At 46.1% G+C, this 23,770-nt stretch overlaps 2 protein-coding genes across 8 annotated transcripts in view; one reads left to right on the forward strand and one right to left on the reverse strand.

Moving 5' to 3' along the window:
* bbg (PDZ domain-containing protein big bang) overlaps positions 1-23,770 on the reverse strand; it is a 100,916-nt gene that overhangs the window by 59,855 nt on the left and 17,291 nt on the right. For all 3 annotated transcript variants that reach the window (XM_031977676.2, XM_076368349.1, XM_076368350.1), the window contains 4 exons: positions 19,131-19,571; positions 17,872-18,342; positions 15,718-17,489; positions 11,939-12,027 (listed from right to left, as the gene is read on the reverse strand). In XM_031977676.2, the coding sequence (XP_031833536.1) occupies positions 11,939-12,027; positions 15,718-17,489; positions 17,872-18,342; positions 19,131-19,571 (2,773 nt within the window). Of the gene's footprint in view, positions 1-11,938; positions 12,028-15,717; positions 17,490-17,871; positions 18,343-19,130; positions 19,572-23,770 lie in introns of those variants that run through there.
* LOC116427506 (uncharacterized) overlaps positions 1-23,770 on the forward strand; it is a 191,833-nt gene that overhangs the window by 10,740 nt on the left and 157,323 nt on the right. The gene's annotated exons all lie outside the window — the stretch shown is intronic.

Here is a 23,770-nt window from a genome sequence, read left to right on the forward strand (position 1 = left end):
CGGGTCTTAACCCTTTCGTTCCGGCATGCCCGTAATAAAATGCGATCTCCGCGGACGGAACGCGTCGCTCGCGAATCGCTGGCTAAACGGAACGCGCCGCTTAAGATCGAGGCAAGCGTGGAGTCCGTAGGAGACACGGTTGTGTTTTTCTGTCTTCTGTGGTGCGTTTGACACTGGATTTACGGACGTTTACAGTTTGTTCTATCGTTCTTAGAATAACTGATATTCCTTCATTTCGATCTTGGAAACTAGAGGTTCAAACGTAGAAAATTATGATATGTATTTAAGTAACTACAGCAATCGAAATCGAACCAAACATTTAGCAAATAATGAGTATAACAGACAATATGAGTTACATTCTAGTGTTGAATGCAGTGTTGAAAATGTACATTGAGTTCTTGTTCAATGGTACTCCAATTGGCGGTGATTCTAAGAAACGTTTCTTCTTGAATCCTAAGCAAGATCCAATACTTCTATTTTTAATCTTGAGACCTTTAAACATTTTACGACTCGATATAATGTAGTTCTCGCCGTCAAGAATATATTGTTAAATCAGTATAAAAGTTAAGACTGAAGTAAAAACTTTTATCCTTAGTCGCATTTCCTTATTCCCATTTACGATGCGCTAAGAGGACCTTACTCAATGCTGTTTCGTTCAACGCGTTGCCTTCCAAGCGTTAATTGCAGTGTTACTTTCATCGCACTGTCTTCTTTGATCATACAATTTTCGTCCGAGTACGAACACGCTCTCCGGAGCGAAAGGGTTAACGCCACGCCAGCGAAACGTGTAACTGTAAAAGGATGCTTCACACCGCGTGCACGGCGATCCCTGGAAGCCGACTTCCCGGCTTCCACAGTCGAAAACCCGTCGATCCTCCATCGGGGAATTTATTAACCCGTGTCGCGTGACGGACGGCGCGACGATAAAAGCCAGAAATACCTCGCGCCTCGAGTTTCCGCGCCGGGGATCCGGCCACGTGCGTGCGTCGCCGCGATATTTCGAGACGCGAACGATGCGCTCGCGCCACTCGGATCAGTATGCGCGCAGGAAGTCCTCCGATGCACACCTGTGCCGTGAACAGCGGCCGCCGCGCCGATTGCGCATTCGTTTCGACCAGACGCCAGGCTTCTCCACTCTCGTCCATACCAATTGATGCTGGCGGCTATTCGGAAACGAACAGATAATTACTGTAGGGCCACGTAGAACGCAACTGACCCTTTGCATTCGAAAGTTTTTCACTGGAAATAGTTTTTGGTCATTCAACGCGATTCAACGTTTCCTGATGAGATACAGACGACATTCGTTGAAACTCATTTGAAGAGAAATCAAGTATAAATTAAGGGGCAAAGCTGTATTCAATGTTTCATGTGTCGACGTATTATGCTAACGAGGGAAGTTATCGAACCCGAGAAGTCTTTATGATAATTTTTCGGAAAGGTGGTGGGGGTAAAAATTGGATCTTTTCAAAAAGTTTTAACTTGCAATTTTACATACGTGAAACAGCAATGTATCTTTTGTTTAAACTCTTCTTCACTCTCTTAACGTTTTCAAGATAATCCAGGGAAAAGAAAGATTTGTATTTTTTTCAGGGGGTGGTTTCACCCATTCAAAGTGAAATTCTGTATGAAAAAGAATTGCAATGTATTAGGCTTGACTTACTCTACCCATACACGAGGTTTTAAAATTCTTTGAATTTCCGGTTCGACAACTTCCCTTCTAAGTCTGATATCAAATATGAAACTTTATAATTTTGCTGTGTTGAACTGTAACGATTGAGAGTTTTTCAACTGCAACGGGTTAAAAGATTGTTGGAAAGTTACTATAAAATGAGATTTTTCGTATGGAAATAGAAAAAGCAGGAGAAGAGGTTGGGTAAGAATTTAAAAGGCCATGTTGGTGGGACTTAGCGTAAAGTATACAAACGTGTAATTCCCGTAAAGCAGAATATATCTTTCTCATTATAGGGGATGATACTGTACACGCGAATTTCTTTGTCCGGAGGGAGAGGCTCGACATTTTTCGTCCATGACTCACTTACAGCTGTCCTCTATCCGGGAAAAAGATACGATTTAGAAAAACGTGTACGTAGATAAGCGTAACTGGTGCCGCATTCCGGCGACGAGATTAAAATATCTTCTAAATTAACGGTTCTCCCGATATAAATAGCGTAATACTTTTTACCACCCAGTTAGAAACGCATATGAGTCTTCAAAGAAGTCGCTCCCGTTGGATTACGCTGACCGGAGCCCATCCTACGGCTTTTTTCCCGTGATCATGGAAATTACAAATGACTCCCGGTAATGTACCAGAATTCAGCGTTCTCTAAAAAGTTCGGTGCGCACATAGATACCCACAAGTTTGATATGAGCAATGAGAAAGAAGATATTATAAAATTATTCGGAAAGGACAACTTTAATCCAAAGTAGATCGTTTTAACCAGTCAACTGTAAAAAGTTTCAAAAATCTCTAGCGAAATACGTAATAGAATCAACCAATGACGAGCATACACTTCGAACGCAGAGCAAATGCACCCAATATACATTGAAATAAAAAACTAAAGCAAAGAAAAACCGAATTACATATACATTTTACAACAAAACAAGTAATTGATCCTGTTCCGATCTCATAAAAACCTGACAAAATGGTTTCGCATCTACATTACCAGAACATTCTCCCAGCGATATTTCCTTGGAGAATACAGAATTTTCCCAAAACTAGTAAGGCTAAAATTCAGCTAGACACGTCGATCGCCAATGCAGGGGCTAATCAGATTACACGAGCGACGCTGGAGCACAGATTCGACGGGTGAAATCGTTCGTCCTCCGTTTTCTCGTTACGGGAACGATCCTTGGCATTCCACAGGGCCACGGGGCACGCGCCCGTTCGCATGGGACACCGGTAGTATGACTTATCGGAGCTAATCGAATCGATGTCGGGTGGCCGCGGTGGCGCGCGCGCGGCCACCTTCCGGGTTGCCGCGTTGGAATGCCGTCGCTTCGATCGGACGTATCGTATCAGGCACGTAGGCGCGGAGTAGATCCTTTCAGACACGGCTGCCTCCATTCTCCGTCTCGGAATAATGACGAGTGCCGCCGGTATTTCCATCCTTTCCCCGCCCTGTTCCTCAAATTTTCTCTCCGCCACGGTTTCGTAACGTCCTCGTCCTCCGCGTCCTCGTCGTAGTCGCCGACTGCTTATCTATTCGCGATACGTTCGGACGGACCCGATCGGCGACTGGCTCGCCGCTCGGCGTTTCCGGGATCGAACGATTCCCGTTTTGATCAATGCAGGGATCGTGATTCTTCGCCGGGTTTATTGCGGCCATCACCGGGCCCCGCCGGGACAAGATACAACCCGTTCCGTTGGATTTATTAAATGAACGTCCGCGGACGCTGGATCGGAGTAACAGTTGTCCACGGGAGGATCCGCGATGTCTGATCTTGGGGCCTCGGGGATTTATGCTGTTTGCGGGGATTGACAACGGATTAAATCTTCCTGTAAGACGTGGGGAATATTTGATCGGTAACGATCGAGCGGTGGCTGCTTCGAGGCGATGATGTCTTAGTGGGTTCCGGACGATACAGATTGATCTTCGAGCTCTATGTCTGTGCAGTTTAGGGGTTATGTAGATCGTCAGTTGCTTTAGTTTGATAGAATGTACTCTGGTGATTTTGTTCTTCTGTCGTTCTGGCTTTGTTACGTCTCATGCTTTTGGTTTATGGTGGTTTAATGTGCGAGCATGGAGGGTTTTATATGTGTAACGGGTGGACAGTAGAGATTAACACTAGGTTTACGGAACGTCAATTTGATGAGTATTGAATTTGATGAAAATTAGTTGACAAACGTTTATGTCGGGTTTCATTGATGCGATTACGTAAATGTCGAGTAGTCTATTTTTAAATTCCTAATTTCCAAGATCTGTACTAACTTATATCAATTTTTCTAGGAATAATGTAATAAACCGTATAATCCGTCCATGAGTCTAGTATTAATAAGATTATAGTCGTTTGCACAGCAAAGTACAATATTCAGTTAGTTCAGCTATCAAGAAAGTATTTTCACTTCTGATCCGATTTCAAAGAGATCTGATTTCAATTTCTGCAGTTAAAAGGAGGTAGAATAAAAAGCAGAATTCGCGATTCGCCGGCGCGCATTTATCAACCCTCGTAATTTGACCGTGACGTTGTAATTGCCTGACTCTCCGCTCTCTCAAAATGGAGAGCACTGCGCCGCGAGCCGTTTCGCGAGCCGCCGCGGAACATCCCCGGCCCGATTCCCGCCGCCAATAGTTTCTCCGAATGATCGATTCGACTAATCATCGCTCGTGACTGGTTCCACGGAACCGAATAGACGAGACGGCCGATTCCGTGGAAGCGATCGCCGGGTTATTGCACTGACGGTTCGACGCGGGGTCGGATCGACGTATCGCAACGTCTTTGTTTCGACATTCGTTGACAATACACAAATAATTTATATTAATTAATTTTTTTACTTTATTCACACAATACTTTTAGCTTTCAGCTAAAGAAGCAGCTGATCATCTAACATTTAAGAAGCTAATAAGACCTTTTCGTTAAATATTGTCTATATTTCATAGAGATGTATAACACATTGTACTTTGTAAATATTGTAACTGTAAAAATTGTTAATGGAATGTATATTGAACATTGTTGAATACCAGCATAGTAAAAAAGATATGGTATTGGTCAGTTCTATTGACACTGAGCATTGGGTTTACTTTTGTCAATGTCGACGAAGTCATATCAGTGATGATTGTTTAAATATCGGCCGAGTAGAAAGTCGGTTGATCGTCATTAACTTCAAGGAAAATCCGACTTGCAATCGATAGATATTTATTCATGCGATCTATCTTCCGCAATCTCGGTTTTCTGGTACCCGATCGTTCGCAGAGCAACGATCAACCGTCCGTTTCATCGTTTTTGAGCGAACCGATACCGACTTTTTAGTAGCCTTCGGTCCAGCACGGATCATTGGCTTGTCAAGACCGCCTCGTTGGATCTCCTGGATCGCTCGTGGGTCTGCGTTTTCGAGCGGGACTCGGTCTTACGCTCGTTTCGAGCGTTTAACAGCCAGTGACTTTCAACGTCGAGTGCACCGTTTAATGAATTGCCGCAGTTTCTAGGTGAATTTCGAGAGAAATCGAATATTACGGGAAATTAAATTTACTTTTACCGGTCATTAGGTTCGATGAAACTTCTATTAATCGCTGCGAAAGAAACTTTACTCAAATCTGTGCTGCACGTTTCATGAAACGATCTCGTGCCATTGCGGTGTCTATCCGTGACGCAACTTTCACGTTAACTTGTGTTACCGTTCTAGTAACGTGACCGTTAGCAAACAGCGAAAGAAACCACCAGTACCTAGAATATCCAAAAGGACCTTCAAACGTTCTACTAATCAGTGCTCCCCGTCTCCAACAAACGCGACGAATGATCTAGCAAACCTGAAAATCGCTGTCAGAAAAACAAACAAAACACGTTGCATTCCGCCTTAACCCGTCGCGAGAGCAACAGTTGCCTCGTGAGTTCAATATCCAATCGATTCAATTAGGATCCCCAGCCACGCGGCGCATTGTAGTAATTAATTCGTCGATCCCCCAACGTAGGCTAAGAATAACCGATCACCGGGGATCACGGATGACTACGTTCGCGCGTCAGGTAGCTAGGCTCCCCTCTCCGTCGTTCTCGCGAGGCAGGAGCGGGTATCGGAATAATCGAGCAATGACGCGACACGATTATAGGGTAAGCCAGTTATCATTGGGTCAGTATACCCGTGTTGGCGCAGCATCTGCGGCTGCCGTTGCGGAATGCCGTCCCCACGGATCGCAGTCGCAGGCGGTGGGCTAGCCAGCTAGCCAGCGCTCTCGCACGAGCGAGCGAGCCTCGGCCGGAGATTGCGGTCTGTTCGATTGAGAGCGAACCGAGTGAAAGATCTCGAAAAGGAAGGCGATTAAGGGGGAATGGGACCTTGAGCGCGGTCAGCCACTGCCAGGACTCCCCCGGGCGGACGGGGAAAGCTCCGGAGAGGCCGGGTATGCGCGCGACCGCCATACTGTTGTGACTACTATGCCCTGACAGACCCTGACCAGCCACCCACACGAGAGCCGAGCCGTCCGGGGCTGGCCGACGGTCCGTCGAGCCGGGGGACCAGCTCGCGCGGCCCTCACCTGACGGCGAACGCGGCGACACACCACCCCGCGAATATCTCTGCTCGCTCCTTTCAAGACGATTTATCATCCGGCTCGATTATCCGGCCGTTTCTTGCGTAACCGGCAGTTGTTGAGTGGCGTAACACTTTCGGAACGTTTCACGGCCTCCGAAAGTTAATGGTCGGAGACCAGAAGCTTGTAGGCATTGACTTTGAAAGTAATTGTTGGTGAAGATTATGGGTGCAAGGTTGACCGATAAACTGGGGATTCAGCGATTCGAAGATAATTCTTCTGTTTTACGCTTAGAGTATCGGATGTCGACTATGTACATTGTTCTCGTAAAGAAAGTATCACATACTACCCCATTAAGTACTATATGCATTCGTAATAACTATTATTATTATTTACTGCCACTATTATTATTAATATCAAGGTTATTTCCAATACTATCATTTCTGTTAATTCTTATCTTTAACGTTCTCATCATGACGTACCATGTCTACGTTTATCTGGAAACGTGTTCATCAGGATCCCTATTTAAAAGCAACAATTATGCATACCGAAATGTTCCGTTAACATTGTACCAGTGTTTACTTGCAAACTTAACTATAAACATCTTGACAAAGTCTGAACAAAAGCTTTACGGAAAACGAGTAAAGGTGAACTGTCGGAACCATCAGAGTTAAGGGAGATTTGATAGAAGACGGAGGAAGCTGTTGGCAGGGCTGCCAGGTGCTCAACAGTATCGAGTTCGCTGTAAAAACACGGGAAGGAGGAAAAATGCAGGCAACGGCGAGGTCGCTGCAGAACGGAGAATCGGCGAGGCGAAGGGAGGAATGTCAACGATTTCGCGTCTCGTTCGGTAAATACGGCGAAAAGTTCAGGCTGGCCCGTTTCAAGGTAATGCACGGAACGTTTATCTCCCCGTGAAGGCAGCCGGCTCGTAAAGTTTCGCGTTTAATAGGATCTTCGAAGCCCGGGTCCTCCGCAGACCGGTATAAACCGCGAGAGAGCTACCTGGGCGGGAGCAGCGGCGTCTACCATGGCCTCGCCCCCACAGCTTCTTCAATGATACTTAACGGTTCCGTTCTCACACCCACCCGGCCGCGGCGAGCCGGCGCGAACGCGAGCATCCACTTTCGAGGAGTGGTGCGCGCGCTGATTAGCGATCGAAAGGAGTTTCCTTATTTCCCGTTCGTCGGGCCCGGCTGATCTTTCGCCGGCTCCGGTCGTTTCGAAACCGCGGGCGGGCGAGACCGCGGAACTCGAAACCCGTCTGCTCCGGCGGCGACCGTTTCCACTACCAACGCGAACGTCGACCGCCTCGAGTCCCCTGAAAACCACTTTCCCAGCAGAACTTAACGATCCCCGCGTCGGAGCAGCTCGATCCTTCAGGGCCGCATCCCGGTTATCGTTCCCTCTCGACTTCCTTTAAGTTTTTCAGCAAGACACGTTGCTCAGTTGTCCTAGTCACCTGTCGTTGATCTCTGTATTCTCTTCTTAATTTCATTAACCTGTCATCTTTAAACTGTAGGGGGACTAGAGTTATTAGGATTTACGAATGGTTTCGTATAGTCGAGATTTTATTGTAATACTTAGGAATTTCATTCTGAACGCTGAACAACAGTTCGCGAATGAAATGTTGATTCCTTGAGACACAAAACTATTCACAAGTCAGTATAAGGTTTGCATTGAAGTCACCTAATGTTACCACAGTTCAACGAATACCTTCATTAATCTGTTAAGCACTCCAGTCGATTTTGAAATCTACCAGTAATTTCTTGGTAATACCTGAGAACCTTCGCAGTTGCAGTTGTCTGTGAATGAAGTCAAATTGAATTATTCCCCGATTAAAATTATACGTTAACCCTAAACCACGTGAACAACAATTTTCCGTGGACTCTAATCTCAGTACCAGAGGAAGCCTATTGCCTGAGACGGCCCTGGATCCCCCGTGCAGGGAGAAAGGGGGGCAAACGGACGGCGGGAGCAAGAGGGAAGGTTACGAGCCGCTTCACTCCGTCGGAGGTTCGATAATAAATGAAACGTCCGAGTCCGCGTTTAGAAGCCGCGCGGAGCGGCCCGCTCTTTCAGTTTTCCCCTTAACGTCCGCTGTGTTAACGCGGGCCTGAAATACGATGTGTACGTTCGACGAGGCACGAAAGAGCGTGAGGTGCGAAAACTCCCGGCTGTACATTTACTAGATCACGACGCCGCTCGTAATAAGGCACCGAGTGTAAATGATCCTCCTCGAGAGCAAGCGAGGCGCACGCGTGTTCGCATACGCCCACGATAATCGACATCCGGTACATCCAGCCGCGGCAATTACCGCGAGCCTTTTCTCTATCGGGCAGCGCCGCTCCTTATCTCGGCCGCGTAAACAAATGGGCCTCGTTTACACCGAAACATCCCGCAAATTTCCTAACGTCGAGCTTCGTCCGGGCTCAGATACGCTTAATTTCGATCCACCGGTTGCAATTTATCAGCTGCCAATTAGAAAGGTCTATCGGGGCGCGCTGGATTACGTGGAAACCATACTTTTCCTCTCTTGTTACGGAAGTAGCTACGATCTATTGATGATTTAGAATGATTGGATGCTGCCCGTAGCTGTCTCTGAGTTAACTTAGCTGCACACGAAGTGGAAGAAAATGATAATGAAATAATAACCGACGAAAATGATGATTGGCTCGTTGTGGAAGAAACAGTCCTTCGCGAATCGGGAACCCGATACTAAGCCGAATGAAAGTTCAGTCTTGTTACGGAGCAGTGATCGAAGTTAATCTATTAGTATCGTGTCTTCGTGTAGACCAATATACCCAGTGTGATACCGGAATTACTGTTAACTTTATTACCGTTATTGTTGCGCTGTTGTACTGTTAATTTGATTGCTGTTAACAAGCAGCTTCCGCGCGTTCGTTTCGCGGTGTATCGTTCGTCGACCACCTACGGGAGTATTTTTAGAGGACGGCGCTGTCGCGAGCCGCGAGACGATCGTGCTATTCAGATTTCCCACGTGAGTCGCGATCCATCTTTGGCGGACAATGATCGTAGATCCATTGGTCGTGTGTATCGGGGCGAACCGGAATTCCTGGGCAAGAAGGTGCGCCAGCGAGCGAACAACGCCTTTGTCTTTCGTTCTGCGGGCTCTGCGATCGCTGGCTTTGGCTGGCTGGCTGGCTGACTGCCTCCGTTTTGAATGCTCGCTGGCGTGCACGCGCGAAACCGGAGAACCTTAGCGGCGCGTAACGCACCGAGATTAATGCGTAACCTTTATGAAGCGCGACGCGGGTCGCGTGTGGGCGTGCGTGCACCGAGCGCGTTCCCCGCGCGGAGAATTCCATCGGTGTGTCGGCCCGCGATTGAACCCTCGCAGCCGGGTTCAATGGAATCGCCTCGGCCGCCATCGGCCGTTGTTCCATTCCTTCACTCTTGTTTCGACGGAGAACGACCGAGACAAAGACGCGGAGATGCGTCTATCGATGCAGATGTTTGGCGATGTTGGATCAATTAATTGAGAATGTTTGGAGAAGTTGCATTGAAAGATTTTGCTGTTTTTGCTTTGAACGATTCTTCTGTTGAGGATTGATTCCTTCGAGGATTGTTCTGTTTTCATTTGGGACGATTGGTGGTTAAGGACGATGCGTTAATTACCGGAGAACTTTTGTGGATTGTAAGAATTTTGATTAGAAGATAGAGGTGATGTCTAGATTATAAATTAAGGAATTTTGGGGTTTGCTAGGTTGATTCATTTGAAAGATGTTTTTCCTGGGGAAAGGAACATTTGTCGAAGTTGATCGAAATTCGAATGCAATTTTTAGAAATTCCAAGCTGTAAAAAAAAACTAATTGCTATACCACTCCGTGTTCTTTAATTGCTTCGTAAAGAGCTGTGTTTGCATAGAAAACCCACTGTCTAGATATATCACGAATAATCGTATTGTTCGCCGTATTTATGATCTTCTGCATTCGAGATCAACTTTCAGAGGAAATCCACGAAGTACATCACACTGCATAGTGTCAGAAGTCAGAAACGCGTGTACGCGTCGGATAGAGTCGACATGTTAATAGATGTCACATAATAGCGTCCATAAATCTACGTTTAACCTCTTGCACCGGAGTGTCACGTTGCAAGCTTTCCGCGGCGGAGTGCGGAGAACAGAATTCCCTATAGAATTCTGCGACTTATAAAAATGTACAATAAGAACAGACTGGTTGCGTGGACAGTAAAATATCAAGGCAGTTGCATTGACGTACAAATTAACATACAGACAACATATTTCACTAAGATTAAATTGTATGTCTTGGCGCGATCGTCTGTAAATAAATTGAAGTGAAACGTTTCCCACAGGTTACAGAGAACTCAACATCGAATCGTATTTGATTTTAGAAAATATTACAAATTCAAATTCTGTCCCGAACTTGATGAGACGGCTGTTCGCTAAGCATCAGTTATCTGTGGTAGCTCAAATAATTAAAGCTTACATACAACATGCTTGAATTAGAAACTGTTCTATAAGAAAACTGCGAATAAAAGTAAGAAGTCTGAGATATAAAAGAAACGACAGTTCCGTTCTCATTCGAGAAGATTGGCACGCGAAAAATGGGTGCGTATCAAATAATAAAATAATTACCAATCGACAGAACCGATCGCAATGCGTATCAGTTCTCATCGCGATTCACGAAATGAGGTTAATAGGAGCTCGGTGAATATGGAATGGCGCAGTTTCGACCGAACTCCGATTTACCGGAAACAAAGTTCCCGTACAATCGAGTTCTTGAAACGATCGACGATCGCTCAGAACCGAAGACATCGCGAGCGAACGAGTGAACGAGCGAGCCAAGCGCCGAGAAACCTGACAAGCGAACGAGGCACGTTCCTCGTGGAAATTAACGAGGATTCAAGGTCGCTGGGATCGTCGGGTTGGCTCACGAGCGCTCGTGCGCGCGCGCGCGGCGCTAACATTTTTGCGCACTACGCCTAATGGACGTGAACGACTGATTCGCGAGTGGTTTAATTGGCCCCCCAGGCGGCGGTAATTATTTTCTATTGACCTCGAACGACGCGTTTTAATTTGTTCAGCACGCGCGAACTTCCCGACGGTTCGGACAGTCGAATTAAGATAAGAGTAATGGCGATGGCGAACACAATAATTGCGTTTTTGCCGCGGCGGTGTCAATTCTCGCACGCGATCCCTTCAACGAGCGTTACGAGACACAATTAGTATGCTCCCTCGTCCTTCCGACTGCGTCTCGCAGCCTTTGGATCGTTTTTCACCCGGTACCAATCTCATCTTTTTAACCCCGTCGTTCGTTCTAGCGTCTTATCGATTTAATCACGCTGTTTACTCTCAGACTGTCGATCAACTGTTATTTTTCATTCCTTTAAGACAATTCTGAGAACATTAACATATTCTTGATAGGACGTAACAACCTATTCTCAATTTCTTCAAGTAATTTAGATGACCGACTTCAAATTCTGATTCACTTGCGTCTTTTAATTTTAACCTCTTGAACCACGATATCGTGTCAGATTCGTGACGAAAATTGCAAATTGAATCTGAGAAATGTACGTGTCATTTAGTTTTTATAAGTCTAAATTAAATATTACTTTCCTATTAGCAACTGTTAACCTCTGTAGCAAACGTAAACGTAGAATAAACATAAAAATTGTTTCTTTTCTATAATAAACTGTTCGCGATAAAGTAGTTATACCGAGGATAGTTAATAAATCCATCATAAGGCAAGGGGTTAAGCTACCCCTAGACTCACCATTCGTGATGAATGTGTCCTTGCCAGTTGGCGAGTCCAGGCAGTTAGATTCGTCCGTGGGGCTCGTGTCGTCGCTGGCTCCGTTGTGTCTAAAACCCAAAGAGAACCGGCAATCAATTTCAAATCAACTTTACAATCTAATTAGAAAATTAGTAGTTTTCTTACACACATCATTAAGTTATAGTCAATAATTATATAGCAGTTGATGCGACGTTAAATAGAAATGTAAAAAGAGATCAGTTACAATATCTAAACGTTACTATCAAGCATTCATCCACACGAAGACGAAGGAACAGAACGAGAACAAGGTTCTTTTTCGTGTAAAACGAATGCAAACAATGTGTGTTGAGTTGAACCCTGAGCAGACGAGGCAGGGATTAAATGCGGGTCGCACGCGAGCTGCAGGGTGGCTCGATCCCCGATCGCGTTACTCGATTTCCACGAGTCCCGGGGCCGTTCCCGCGGCCGCCAGCCCCTAAGTGGTCAATTAACTTTTTGCTCCGGATCGGGACGCCGCGCCGCGCGCTGGATATGACCCAGATATCCGTGCAGGGGAGCGATTGAAATTTCCGAAACGGCGCCGGAGCGTACCATTAGCCGGCTTAACCACAGCCCTCTGAAATTTCACTCTTTCACTTAGGCAACGCGCGCTCGGATTCGCGGGGATGTTCCGGAATGCTAATCGCCCCGCTCTCGATCCTCCCGCCCTGTTTTTTTCCTTTTCTCAGTTTATTTTTCGCGAATCAGCCGGAGCCGGCATGTTGCGTGCATAATCTCCGTGGACCGTTCAAGTACAGGTTTCAAAGCGGTCGGTGCGCTTGAAAATTATCACAAAAAGCCGGAATTCCTGGGCCGCGAGTGCCGTCCCGCCGAACCTCGGCTCCGCCGGATCCGCGCTGGGATCGAGCAGGCGTGGCCACGGCCGCGCTATAAATACGTATATAAGAGACCGTTTTGCAACCGTAAATCGTTCACAGGCATCCGACTCGGATGGGCCTGGCCGTGCCGGGCCGTGCCCGGGGAAATTCCGACGGAAAAAAGGTAATTTGCTTACAATTAACCCTTTCAGGGCGAATGTTGTTGCCACATTCGCTGCGTTGAGAGTTGCCTTTCAGAAGAGGGAAGTTGCAATGATGAATTTCATTAGTCGAACGATGAATGGTTCGTACGTAGTTTTCTTGCTTTCTAGTGCTTAACCTTTTGCGCTCGGAAGTTCTTCAATGGAAATATTCAAGGTTTTCTAATGAGATGTACATCAATTTAGAAACTGAGGTATTTTGTTTCCAAATTTCACATATTGGTACGAAGTTTAATATTATGTGAAGACTTCATAATTTTGCTATATCGAATCCCAACGACAATCACCTCTCGAGTGCAAGGAGTTAAGAATTCGATATTCAATTCACCTTCAAATGAATCCATTTAGATTTTTAATGCTTCTAATAATCCTTGTAAGCGAAGGGTGAAGAAATACGTCGCGGACAGTGACTCGCCGCCCTTCCCTAGACGCGGTTAAACGTTTCAACGGCCTCTTTTCCCGTTCGCGTGACTTCGTCTTTGCCTACTTTCGTCTGTCGACATCGCAGCGATATTTCTTTTTATCTCGGCGAAAATTCATGGCTTAACTACCGGTGGTTATTTAATGATCTCTTGGGAGCCAACGATTAACGACCAAGGATTTTAGCGACATTAGCGACCATGTCCCCATTAGTAATCACTTGGGTCCATCTCGTTTAGTTGAAAGTGACATAGGCTATGTATTTATCGAAACGTTAAGACGTCGAGGCTGAATTCCTTTTTTTCATATATTACTCCGTAATCGATGTATTTATTAATGCGCGCGGTTAGTACGAAACTCGGGCGTGTTCATTAATGCAAGGAGGAAGATATTGATGGGGCATAAAATAGCTGGCGAATAAAATGCTTAGGTGTTCCCATTTCACTGCTCCACCCTGTATGCCGATTTTTCCTCTGGGAACGACTGTGCGAAAAGCGCCGCGGGCGGATGGCGAGGCCTACGCGGGAGGCGCCGCCGGTATGCGAGTATACTTGCCTTAAATGCGCGGTCGTCAAAGTGTTAATGTACTGTAAATCTATGCCCACTTGCAGGGCCGCATCGTGTTATTCGCAGGCCCCAGGCAATCTTGCATTTAACTCTCCATCCCTTTCCTTGCACATCACATTGAAAAATTATTGTGACTCCTTTTTACCGGTTAATCGTGTTCTTACAGGCTATAGAGTTTTTCTTTAGGTTCGAGCATTAACTTAGAGGCATTAACATTTTTTAGTATTCTTAAAAGTTTGTCAAAAATTTATCAATCTTCTAACGGGACCTAGAATATCTTGTAATTTCTAATATCACCACGTAGTGTTTGTAATATCATGGTAAATTCTACAATCTTAAGAAGCATTAATATTTCCCAGTATGTCTGAATGTTTGTCACAAGTCTATCAATCCTCTAATGGGATATAGAGTGTATTTCAAGCTCTACGAATGCTTATGACTTTACAATATTATAGTAAACTCTAGAATTCTTTAATAATCACTGCAACCTTTGCCCCAACATTTATTCAGAGGTCTTAATATCTAATCAATCCAGACACTTTCTTCTTAAGTCCCCCAATTTTGTCACAATCCCCGAACTCTTGTCCTCGAACAGTTATCACAGAAATTACTTTCAAAATTGGGTGAAACGATCTTGCGCATTTGAGCAAGGAACCGGATGGTAGATCAGTCTGAGAAGAGCGTATTCCAGTAAAATCGCGCAGATGGTACACTTTGATAGGCTCCGTGAAGGGGTACCAGTTTCCGGAGGAATAAAGTAGCTGGGCGAGGTATCTCGTGGCGGATCGCCGCGTCGCGTATTAACGTCACCTCTTTTATCCTGTCTTTTGAGAACTGGTCCCGCCGGGACGAACCGCGCGTTGGCCAAAGATATTGTCGCATCGCCGAAAAAGTCTCTTATCGCTGGTCGCCGGCAAGCATGTTCTTGTTTAAGAATCGGTGGACGCTGCGGCTCGCCAGGTTCCCCCGAGACTGTTCAGAAAGTCCGCGCGTGCCTAATTGGGGACCGCGCGAATGAGAAACAGCTCGCTGACATACCGATGCGAAAGATTAGTTTATCGCCGCGGATCGAGGTCGCCGAGATTCGTTTTTATCTATGAGTGGAGCTTTCCTATGTTGAATCGAGGAGATTGGAGATTGGGTAGATAGCAGTGGCTTGGGATCTACACGGTGTCTTATAACTGGTAGTTTCGCTAAGCACAATGTGATTATTCGCACGAAGATAAGCCGAAAGTATGGAATAATATTGTTCATCACTCTGGTTTTTAGTGAGATCGACATTGAATGCGTTGGATTCGATTTTCAAGTGAATTTCCTTGGGGATAAATTTCTCTTTACTCCACTTGCATTAATTGGTAATTCATACATTGCACTTAAGTAAGGGAGGATCTCTACTGATCATAAATGAGATGAAAAATTTCCTGAACCTTCATTAACCTCTGCATTTTATCGTGCACGTTCTCTCTTTTCACGCGATGGGGATAGAGTGTAAGTAAATTTGTATAAAATGAGTACCAATTATTGGTTCAAATCGATTTGCAAGAATTTTACAAAATTTCTTCGTTCGTTATACATTCAGAATAACAACAGCATTATCCACCTTTAAGCTAAACCACACAAAAAGAGAGTAGAGCGCATCGTATGTGCCGATAAACATTGCAATCGAGTCCATACTCAGTTCACCAACTTGCAAGCAATGAGGATGGAAACTTACGCAGTGGCATACTCAAGCGAGTTCGTTTCCTCTTCCTCGCCGATCGTAGCCAAGTTGCTTTGCCAGTAGTAGTCGTCGTCGCTTTCGTCGCTCGTGTCATCCTCATCGATGCTCTCTTTTTCATTCCTCCCTCTGTTTCCCCTCAAACCGCATACATTACGATTGATATCGTTCAAAGTCCTATAATCGTCATCCGCGTCATCTTCCTGTCCCCCAAACAATTCATCGTTGATAGGTGAGTCAGCCTCACCGCGATCAGAACTTTCGTCTTCAATCGATTGCCTATCATAAGATTTGTCATCGGGCTCGTTAAATCTTGTGGTAGCTTCGTCGCTGTCCTCCGACTCATCCACCTCCCTCGAAATCTTCACAGCCGTCCTGAGTTCCGGCTTAGGCCTCTCATTGCCTTTGCCCAATCCCAGCTTGATCCTCTCTGGATCCCCATTAACGATCCTCTCAGTTTCCTTCGCGAAACCCGACCTGCCCTTGGCCTCTTCTTCCTCTTTCCTTGCCAAGGGAACCGCCCTCTGTGACGGGAACGCTTTAGCCTTCCTTATTTCTATTATCTCGAACACCTTGTTCGTCCTAGGACCATCATCATCTAGAACATCGTAACTATCGGTGGACTCCGAATCCTCCACCTCCTCTATCCTCTTTTTTTCTAGCTCATTCTCAGTTCCAGCGTTATTGGACATCGAATTCTCTGCCTCGCCCTCTTCCAGGGTTTTCGACAGCTCTTCCGTTTGCCCTATGCCAGCGTCCTCCGTTTTCAAGGGGGGAACGTCGACCTTTGCACTCGTTGGTTCCTCCTTCTCTAAACTTGTTTGCTTCTCGGCCAGGGCAACTGGTTTGGTCTCAGACCGCGGTGTAATCGGCGGAGGAGGCGGAGGGGGTGGTCTCTTGCGTCTAACCTTGACGTCCCTTCTGGGCAACGGTTTGGGCGGTAGGACAGGTGCATCCTGCTGATTATCTCCGATCGCAGTGTTGCCAGAAGATTCGGAAGGTTTCTGTTGGCGGTCGGTCTGGCATTGGCGGTCATTGATCTCGATGGACCTATCGCTAGCAGACTGATTAACATTGATCCTGTTGACGTGGTTCCTGGCTGGCAAGGGTGGAGGTGTTCTATCAGATCCTCTTTCCGCGCGAATCGCTTCTTTCGGCTTTTCGGGGGAGCACTCAGGTGATAGGTAGTCTTCGTGGCCACCGTTCACGCGTTCCACGAGCTCCACGTCATCTTTGATAGGCTTGAAATGGGTGGTGGAATCAGCTGCCAGGTCAGCCGTGTAGAAGAGGTCGGGTCGAGCTTCGTGTCCATAGCTCAAAGGAGCATCTTGGAAGCTCAAAGGTGGCTGGAACGTGATTGTCTCCTCAATCAGCACAGTGTTGGGCGCTACCACAGCAGTGATCCTCTCGACTTCCCCGCGGGACTCTACATGGGTCACCGCTTCTGAGCTGGCCAGCCGGCGCAGCAGGTAGTCGGGAGGCGTGGACGGGTAATCAGCGTCGAAGTTCTCGAACGGGCAGATCGCTTTAGACAATTGGTAGTCCCGGTCGGAAGTTCGATCGAATTCGGGATCGGTTCGTAGCAAATCGTTTTGTTGCTCGGACGTTGTCGAAGCTGTCGATGCCGTGGAGATGGTGGACACGCGGTCCGACGTGGAGAATCGGTCGATCACCGTGGACATTGAACTTCCTGTGTCGTCGGACGTGCTTCCGTGCGTTGAGCCGCATTGCGATCTAGCGTCCAGGTAAACCATCGCTTCCGGAGGTTCCTGTAATTGTGCGGATCGTTAGTTCAGTGCGATTCGATGGTTCCGGTTGGGATAATAGGATCGGTTGAAAAGTCTTCTCAAGTGTTTTTTCCGTTTTCGTTTCCCCTAGTTTTCCCTATATATTAAATCAAGTTTTATACACGACAGTCAACATTCAATTTATTTAGCAACAACATAAGAAGACTTCTAACTCGATCCGATATCACATTGCAAACGAAACTTTCGCATTTTCGTTAACTCAACAACTGTGCCTGATTCTGCAATCTTTCCTAGTACTAGGCATAAACGTTAACAAAACAATACAGATGGCACTGTCAAAATCGTTTAATCGAAAATGCTAGAACTTCGTTATACAACCTGACGCAGTTGAAAATATCGTAACCTGTTTCGATTTTGCAAGCTCCGGCGAACGTTCTTTAGGCGACCCTTTCGGTGTTCCTTGACTCGATCCATTCGAGCTCTTTGGTGAGGACTCGCAACTCTCGTAGATACTGGACTTGCTGTCCAGTGGGCTGACAGGCTGCGAGCCAGGCGAGCTGTTCTGCGAGCCGCTGCTCTGGGACCTGGACCCGTTCCAGGATTTTTTGACAGGACTGGGATTGGCTTCGCCGTCGGCCAGGCCCCGAGCTTGACGTAGCTTTCGCGGAGGTACCGGCGGCGGCGCCGATGGCAGTTCCGGGGGCACTTTGATCTTCTCCGGTGTGCCGGTCTTTTTCTCAGCGCTGACCACTTCAGGCCTTAGCGGTCCCCTACATCTAACCATTAGCTTGATAACCAACTGAGACTCCTTCAATCGCCTCACGCAATCCAGCCTAGTCATGTGTGTCACTGGTACACCGTCGATCGAGAGTACCTGGAAAAGAGACGCGGTATCGTTACCGGTGTCGCACACGTGAGACACGACCGGCTTGTTTCTTGCCAGGCTACCCGTGCTATAAACAAACTGCCGAGCCGAGCCGAGCCACGCCGCGTCGTGTCCGGCGCACTTGAGAATTGTAACGCAGGAAGTGGGTCTCGAAAATTATAGGCGGTTCCGTGACCGGTCGCGTGACAGTTTCTCTCCCTTCCGTCTAATTAAAATGCTCGCGCGTTGGAATTTCTGGTCTGTCATTTCTCTTTTCGTCATTGACTGGAACGACTGGAATGTACTGGTCACATGCAACTGGGCCAAGTACAGCGTCCATTCGGTATCGATGTCGTGTCGGAGCTTACAGTTAGGGTAATCGAAGAACTCGATGAATTAGTATCACGGAACCATTCCTCGATATCAATGAAAATTTCATTCGGCAGTTAGCGTGCCAACGATACCTAAATCAAACTGGAATAGACATCTGTTTGCATCTGAAGTTGAGATGTATATGAGGGTTTTGAACACTATAGAATAGTATTTACTCATTCGTAACAATGATAAATCTTTAACGCATTCGCTACCAACGTACAATATGTGGTTTTATTTGTATTTTCAAATACAGTAACGACTATCATACTCATGGTAGCAATTTTACACCTTCCTAACCACGAGTGTATTCCTGATTAGCAGCGAATGGATTAAACTCGATGACTTATTCCTCGCGTATCCGTGATACAACCATCAACTACAAACTATTCATAAGAAAGAATCATGAGATTCATCCGGCTTACCTCGTCACCCTCTCCCAGAGTGCCCCAAGAGCACTTGGCCCTGCTAGCTGGGCTCTGCTCCGCGCAGCTCTGCACGAACAGTTTCCTGACCCTCTCCGAAGTCTTGTTACCGCCCTCGAACTTCAAGCCGAACCCGAGCCGTTCACCGGGCAGCCTGAACACCTCGACCTCTTCCTCGAGGTGTCCTTCGAGCCCATTCGTCTGGGCTTTCGGAGAGCACGGCGTCGGTTGCGGGGGCAGCTCGTCCTCCTTCTTCCCGCTGCCAATTGACAGCACGGTGACGAAATTCTCCGGCGGTGGCTGCTGGCCCTCGACATTGACCACCGTGACGAAATCCTCCGTGGCACACTTCGCGACGTCCATTTTCCGGCTCGTCGTTCCTAAAGCGTTCCATTCATCGCGGGCCCGCTGATCTTTACAGTCCGGAATGCTGGCCACTCCCTGAAAGCAGGTCCGCAGCGGGTATTATAGGCGACGATCGGTGGCGTAATCGATACGGGGACAAGTTATTCCAGGCTTTCGGGAGTAAGCCGTGTCCAGTAATTTCTGAACGTTTCGTAATTGCAGCCGGCTTCGTTAAGACAAACGCATCAATACTGGCGCAGGTTCGGGAAAATGTTCTGAATAACCCGTTCGCAACCACCATTTATTTCAGTGGCAGTCTTTCCTTAATTACGATATTTCATTAAACACAACAAATCGACTTTATAAAATGCAAATGAAATTTAAGATAACAATCTCGTCAACTTTCTACATATAACAGTATATTAAATCAAATAAACCTCACATTAATGGATAATACGTTTCAAATGAAAACACGTGAAAGTAATTTAATTTCCTTTACGCAAGACGCGAAAGCGTTACAAGTATGTTACGCTGGTCGCGACGGTGATGAGCTATTCGTGCTCGTGTTCCGGATTAGCGATTACTAGACTGCAAATTTATGTGTATTTATGGGAAACTCGATGCAATCTGGGAAGATACATGGAATGTCCAAAATGTGGTGATGTTTGTAGTGTTCATTAGGAACAACCGTTTTGTATCACAATTCTGTTTTTCCAATGGTAATTTTCGAAATTTGAATTTATATAAGGATTCGGAGATTAGTGATCACCAGTCGTTTTTAATACTTTGACTGCCAAGTGAACATTTATTGAAACTCATATGCAGTTGAAACAGTTTTCTTAATAACGCAGAAACTAAGAAATCAAGATTCTTCATAACAATCGCTCTATTACCTCTCTTATATCTCACGCATCCGAACAAATTCGGTTTAATCGATGTATCAGCAAGAAAATTAATGTTTAAGTTTATGGAGAAAACAGTGTCACCCGAATTCATATGACGCAGTAGTTAAAGTGTTAATCGATCAACTGGATAGTAATTTCACTGCCGAAAACCTCGAGTAATTAGAATCTTTCAGCTCTTCGAAGCATCGACTCTACTGACAGTGGAACCAGTTTCCATGGAACCGCGTGCTTTTCTCTTTTCCCTTTTTGTCCGTTCCCTTCCGTCGGTTTTTTTTTGTCGCATCGCGACTCGTCGAACCAGATTATTACCGCTTTCTCTATTAATTTGATTATTACGCGACACGGCCTTTCCGCTGTGCGGTAAGAAACGATACGAGATAATAGCTTCGTGGGGATTGTGGGATTAGTTTTTCCTATCGTAAGTGATCGCAGGATCGAAAAGTACCGCGTCCAGCCGCGATAGCGGCATGTCGGAACCAGTTCGATCGGTGATTCGAATTTTTGTAGAAGCGCTGAGTCCGACAGATTAATTCACCGCGATTAAACCGGAGCGATAACTTTTTTGACGGACGAAGAGATTTATTAATGCAAGCATCGTGGGAACGCCATTTCACACGTTCGCGTGTACCGCGAGTCCTCGAAGTCCGTCGTTTGAATCGTTAATCGCGTTAATCACGTCGTGATTCCCAATCAACAGTTGCATCGGAATCTTCCGTCGCGCAGTTCCCAGAGATTGGATCGCGGAAAATGAAATTGAAGTAAAAATAAAGTTCGTTTCGTCCGCGGAGCGTTTATTCATAGAAAAACCAGTCTCCGTGTAATTGCTTGTTGAAGACACGAGAGAATAGCGATCGAGAAAAAACTCGGCGGACGACGAGACTTGAAATTGGTGTGCGCCGCGCAGAAATCACGCAGAAATCACGCGGATCGTCGCCAACCGGCGCATAGACGACGGCAAACTGTGTCATGTAGCGTAGATCTTCCCGGACGGTCATTAAGCGTGCCTCTAACTACATGCCGGCGCACTCGCGTGACCAACTTAACGCGGAACTTTCATGTTCCCGCAGCGATTGCTCGTTTTCCCCGTGCTGCGTTACAATGTGATTGTCGGCCGAATCGCGGGCAAATACAAATTCGCGCGGGCGCGGTTCCGCCGGGCAACGGAACTTGTTCCGGCGATCGGCGTCGATCCTCGACGAAATAGTTTCGATGTAACGCTCGGTGATAGGGGATCACGGTTCAACATCAGCAGAATGCGATCACTTTGAAGTTACGATAAATCTTGAAATAAATATTGAAATAAGTTTTAAAATCAATTTTGAAATAAATTTTGAAATAAGTTTTGAAATAAGTTTTGAGATAAATTTTGAAATAAATTTTCAGGCAAATTTTGAAATAAATTGATACTCCGATTAATTCACTTCTTCAAATATTATGTTTACTTTCTGTGTTATTTTCGCCACGTTACTACTGTGTTAATTTCAATATCACAGTTAACGATCCATAAAATTCCATAAATTAAATCAAACTGAACACGAGAGTCTGCCTGAACACAGAAAGAACGACGAATTAAATCTGAACCGGACTCTCATTCGAAAATTTGGGTCGTCAACCTGTTAATTTTAATACACCGAAACTGCCTAAAAATCGGCGTTAACGATCCATAACATCCTAGTTAATATCTGAACGCGGAAACCACGAAGAATGATGTCTAAACCAGATTCTTATCCAAAAATTTAGGTCACCGACCCGTTAATTTTAATTGCTCCGGCGACACGTTCGAGTATACCGGCGCGGTAGGTCAGGAAAAAATGGAGAAATAAAAATTGGCTAGCTCTTTCTACGCTGGAGGCCCACGAGATCTCTTCTCACGATAAGGGGAACATTTTCCAGCGTCTCTAGAGATTCCCGCGACGAACGTTCGCCGGGGGACTGTTTTATTCATCGCCTTCGTTCGTTTTCACTCATCAGCATCCCGATCGTCCGAACGATATGTATATTGCTGGTATCGTCGCGAGAAAGTGAGCTCGGTTTCCAACCGCGTAGAAGGGAGGAAAACGTCGTGGTCCTATCCTCTTCCCTCTCGACAGATGCTCGTCGATTGATTTCCGTTGAACGCGGGAAGTAGAAAGTAGATTGACCCTGGGTCATGTGCGACCAATCAGCTGATCGCCGCGGGACCACCGCGAAATCGACCGCCCGCCCACGATTTTTCATATTCCCGCGGTGGGTGCTTTCCGTGGCGAGGCCGTCTCACGCGACTCGCGGGAATGGAAAGTCTTTTCCTCGGCCCCTTTCCCCGCGACCCTGTGTGCCAGTCTCGTAAATCACTCGGCGAAACATCGGTACTCCCGCGGAGCAAGCAATAACATTCGGACAACCAGTTTCTTTTGTATAATTCTGCCAGAAGATGGCTAGATTGAACTTCTATGTAATCAGTTTTCTTTATTTCTCATGTTTTCCCGTGCCAGTTTTGAGAGTACTTTGTTACTGGTTGGTACTAAACGTAGAGTTACTTTGTGTATAATATTCGCCTTTCACGGTAGCTGCACCGATCTTTAAGCTAAAAGTGGACAGGGGCAAGAGGACTTTTCCACTTATGATGCCTGGGCCGTTTCGGCTTTCGACGCATGGTCATTCAATAATGATTGCAATAACAAAAGACGAAAGCGAAACTAAATGCGATGAAGTGAGACGTAACGATAGAAAGGAAAATTCTCTATAGTTCCGTCTCACTCTGTCGCAGTTGTTCTTGCTTCCGTCCTTTGTTATTGCCGCGCGCCAACGATGACCGCTTATCGAAGGTTAAGGCGAGCCGAGCTTCACGAGTGGAAGAGTCCCCTTGCCCCTGGGCACTTTTAGCTTGGCGGCCGATGGAACTAACGTGAAAGGCGTATGATACTCTCCACAGACTACGTCTGTTCACGTGTCTTTCGAACTAGTTTTACTGACTTAACGTAATTAATACAATTAAAGGTTCATTTCCTCAAAGTCGATAAAGTTAGTCCAATTTATGTGTTTGGACTTATTTTAATCACAATAATTTCAACAAGTCACTGGGTACTACGTTTCAGAATGTAAGATCGAAATTAATGAAATTTGTATTTCCTTCATTGCATGTTTATATTTGAGGCGCGTGGTATCACTTTGAAGTCCCGTGTCTTGATCCTCGATACTTGGAGAACTATGTCTGTCCCACTCCTTCTCTTTACATTTATTCTTCGACTATGTCAGACTGTGTTCTGTGTCCCTTTGCCACACTTGACTCTTCAGTTCGAAGAAGACGTGAAGGGATATCATCATGTGTGGACAGTATATTGTTCACTTGTCCTACGAACTGAACGCAACTGCAGCGAGGGAACACGACCACTCGCGATGAACTTTGATGCC

The sequence above is a fragment of the Nomia melanderi genome, chromosome 6 (assembly GCF_051020985.1).
Source record: "Nomia melanderi isolate GNS246 chromosome 6, iyNomMela1, whole genome shotgun sequence".
Classification (NCBI taxonomy): Eukaryota; Metazoa; Arthropoda; class Insecta; order Hymenoptera; family Halictidae; genus Nomia; species Nomia melanderi.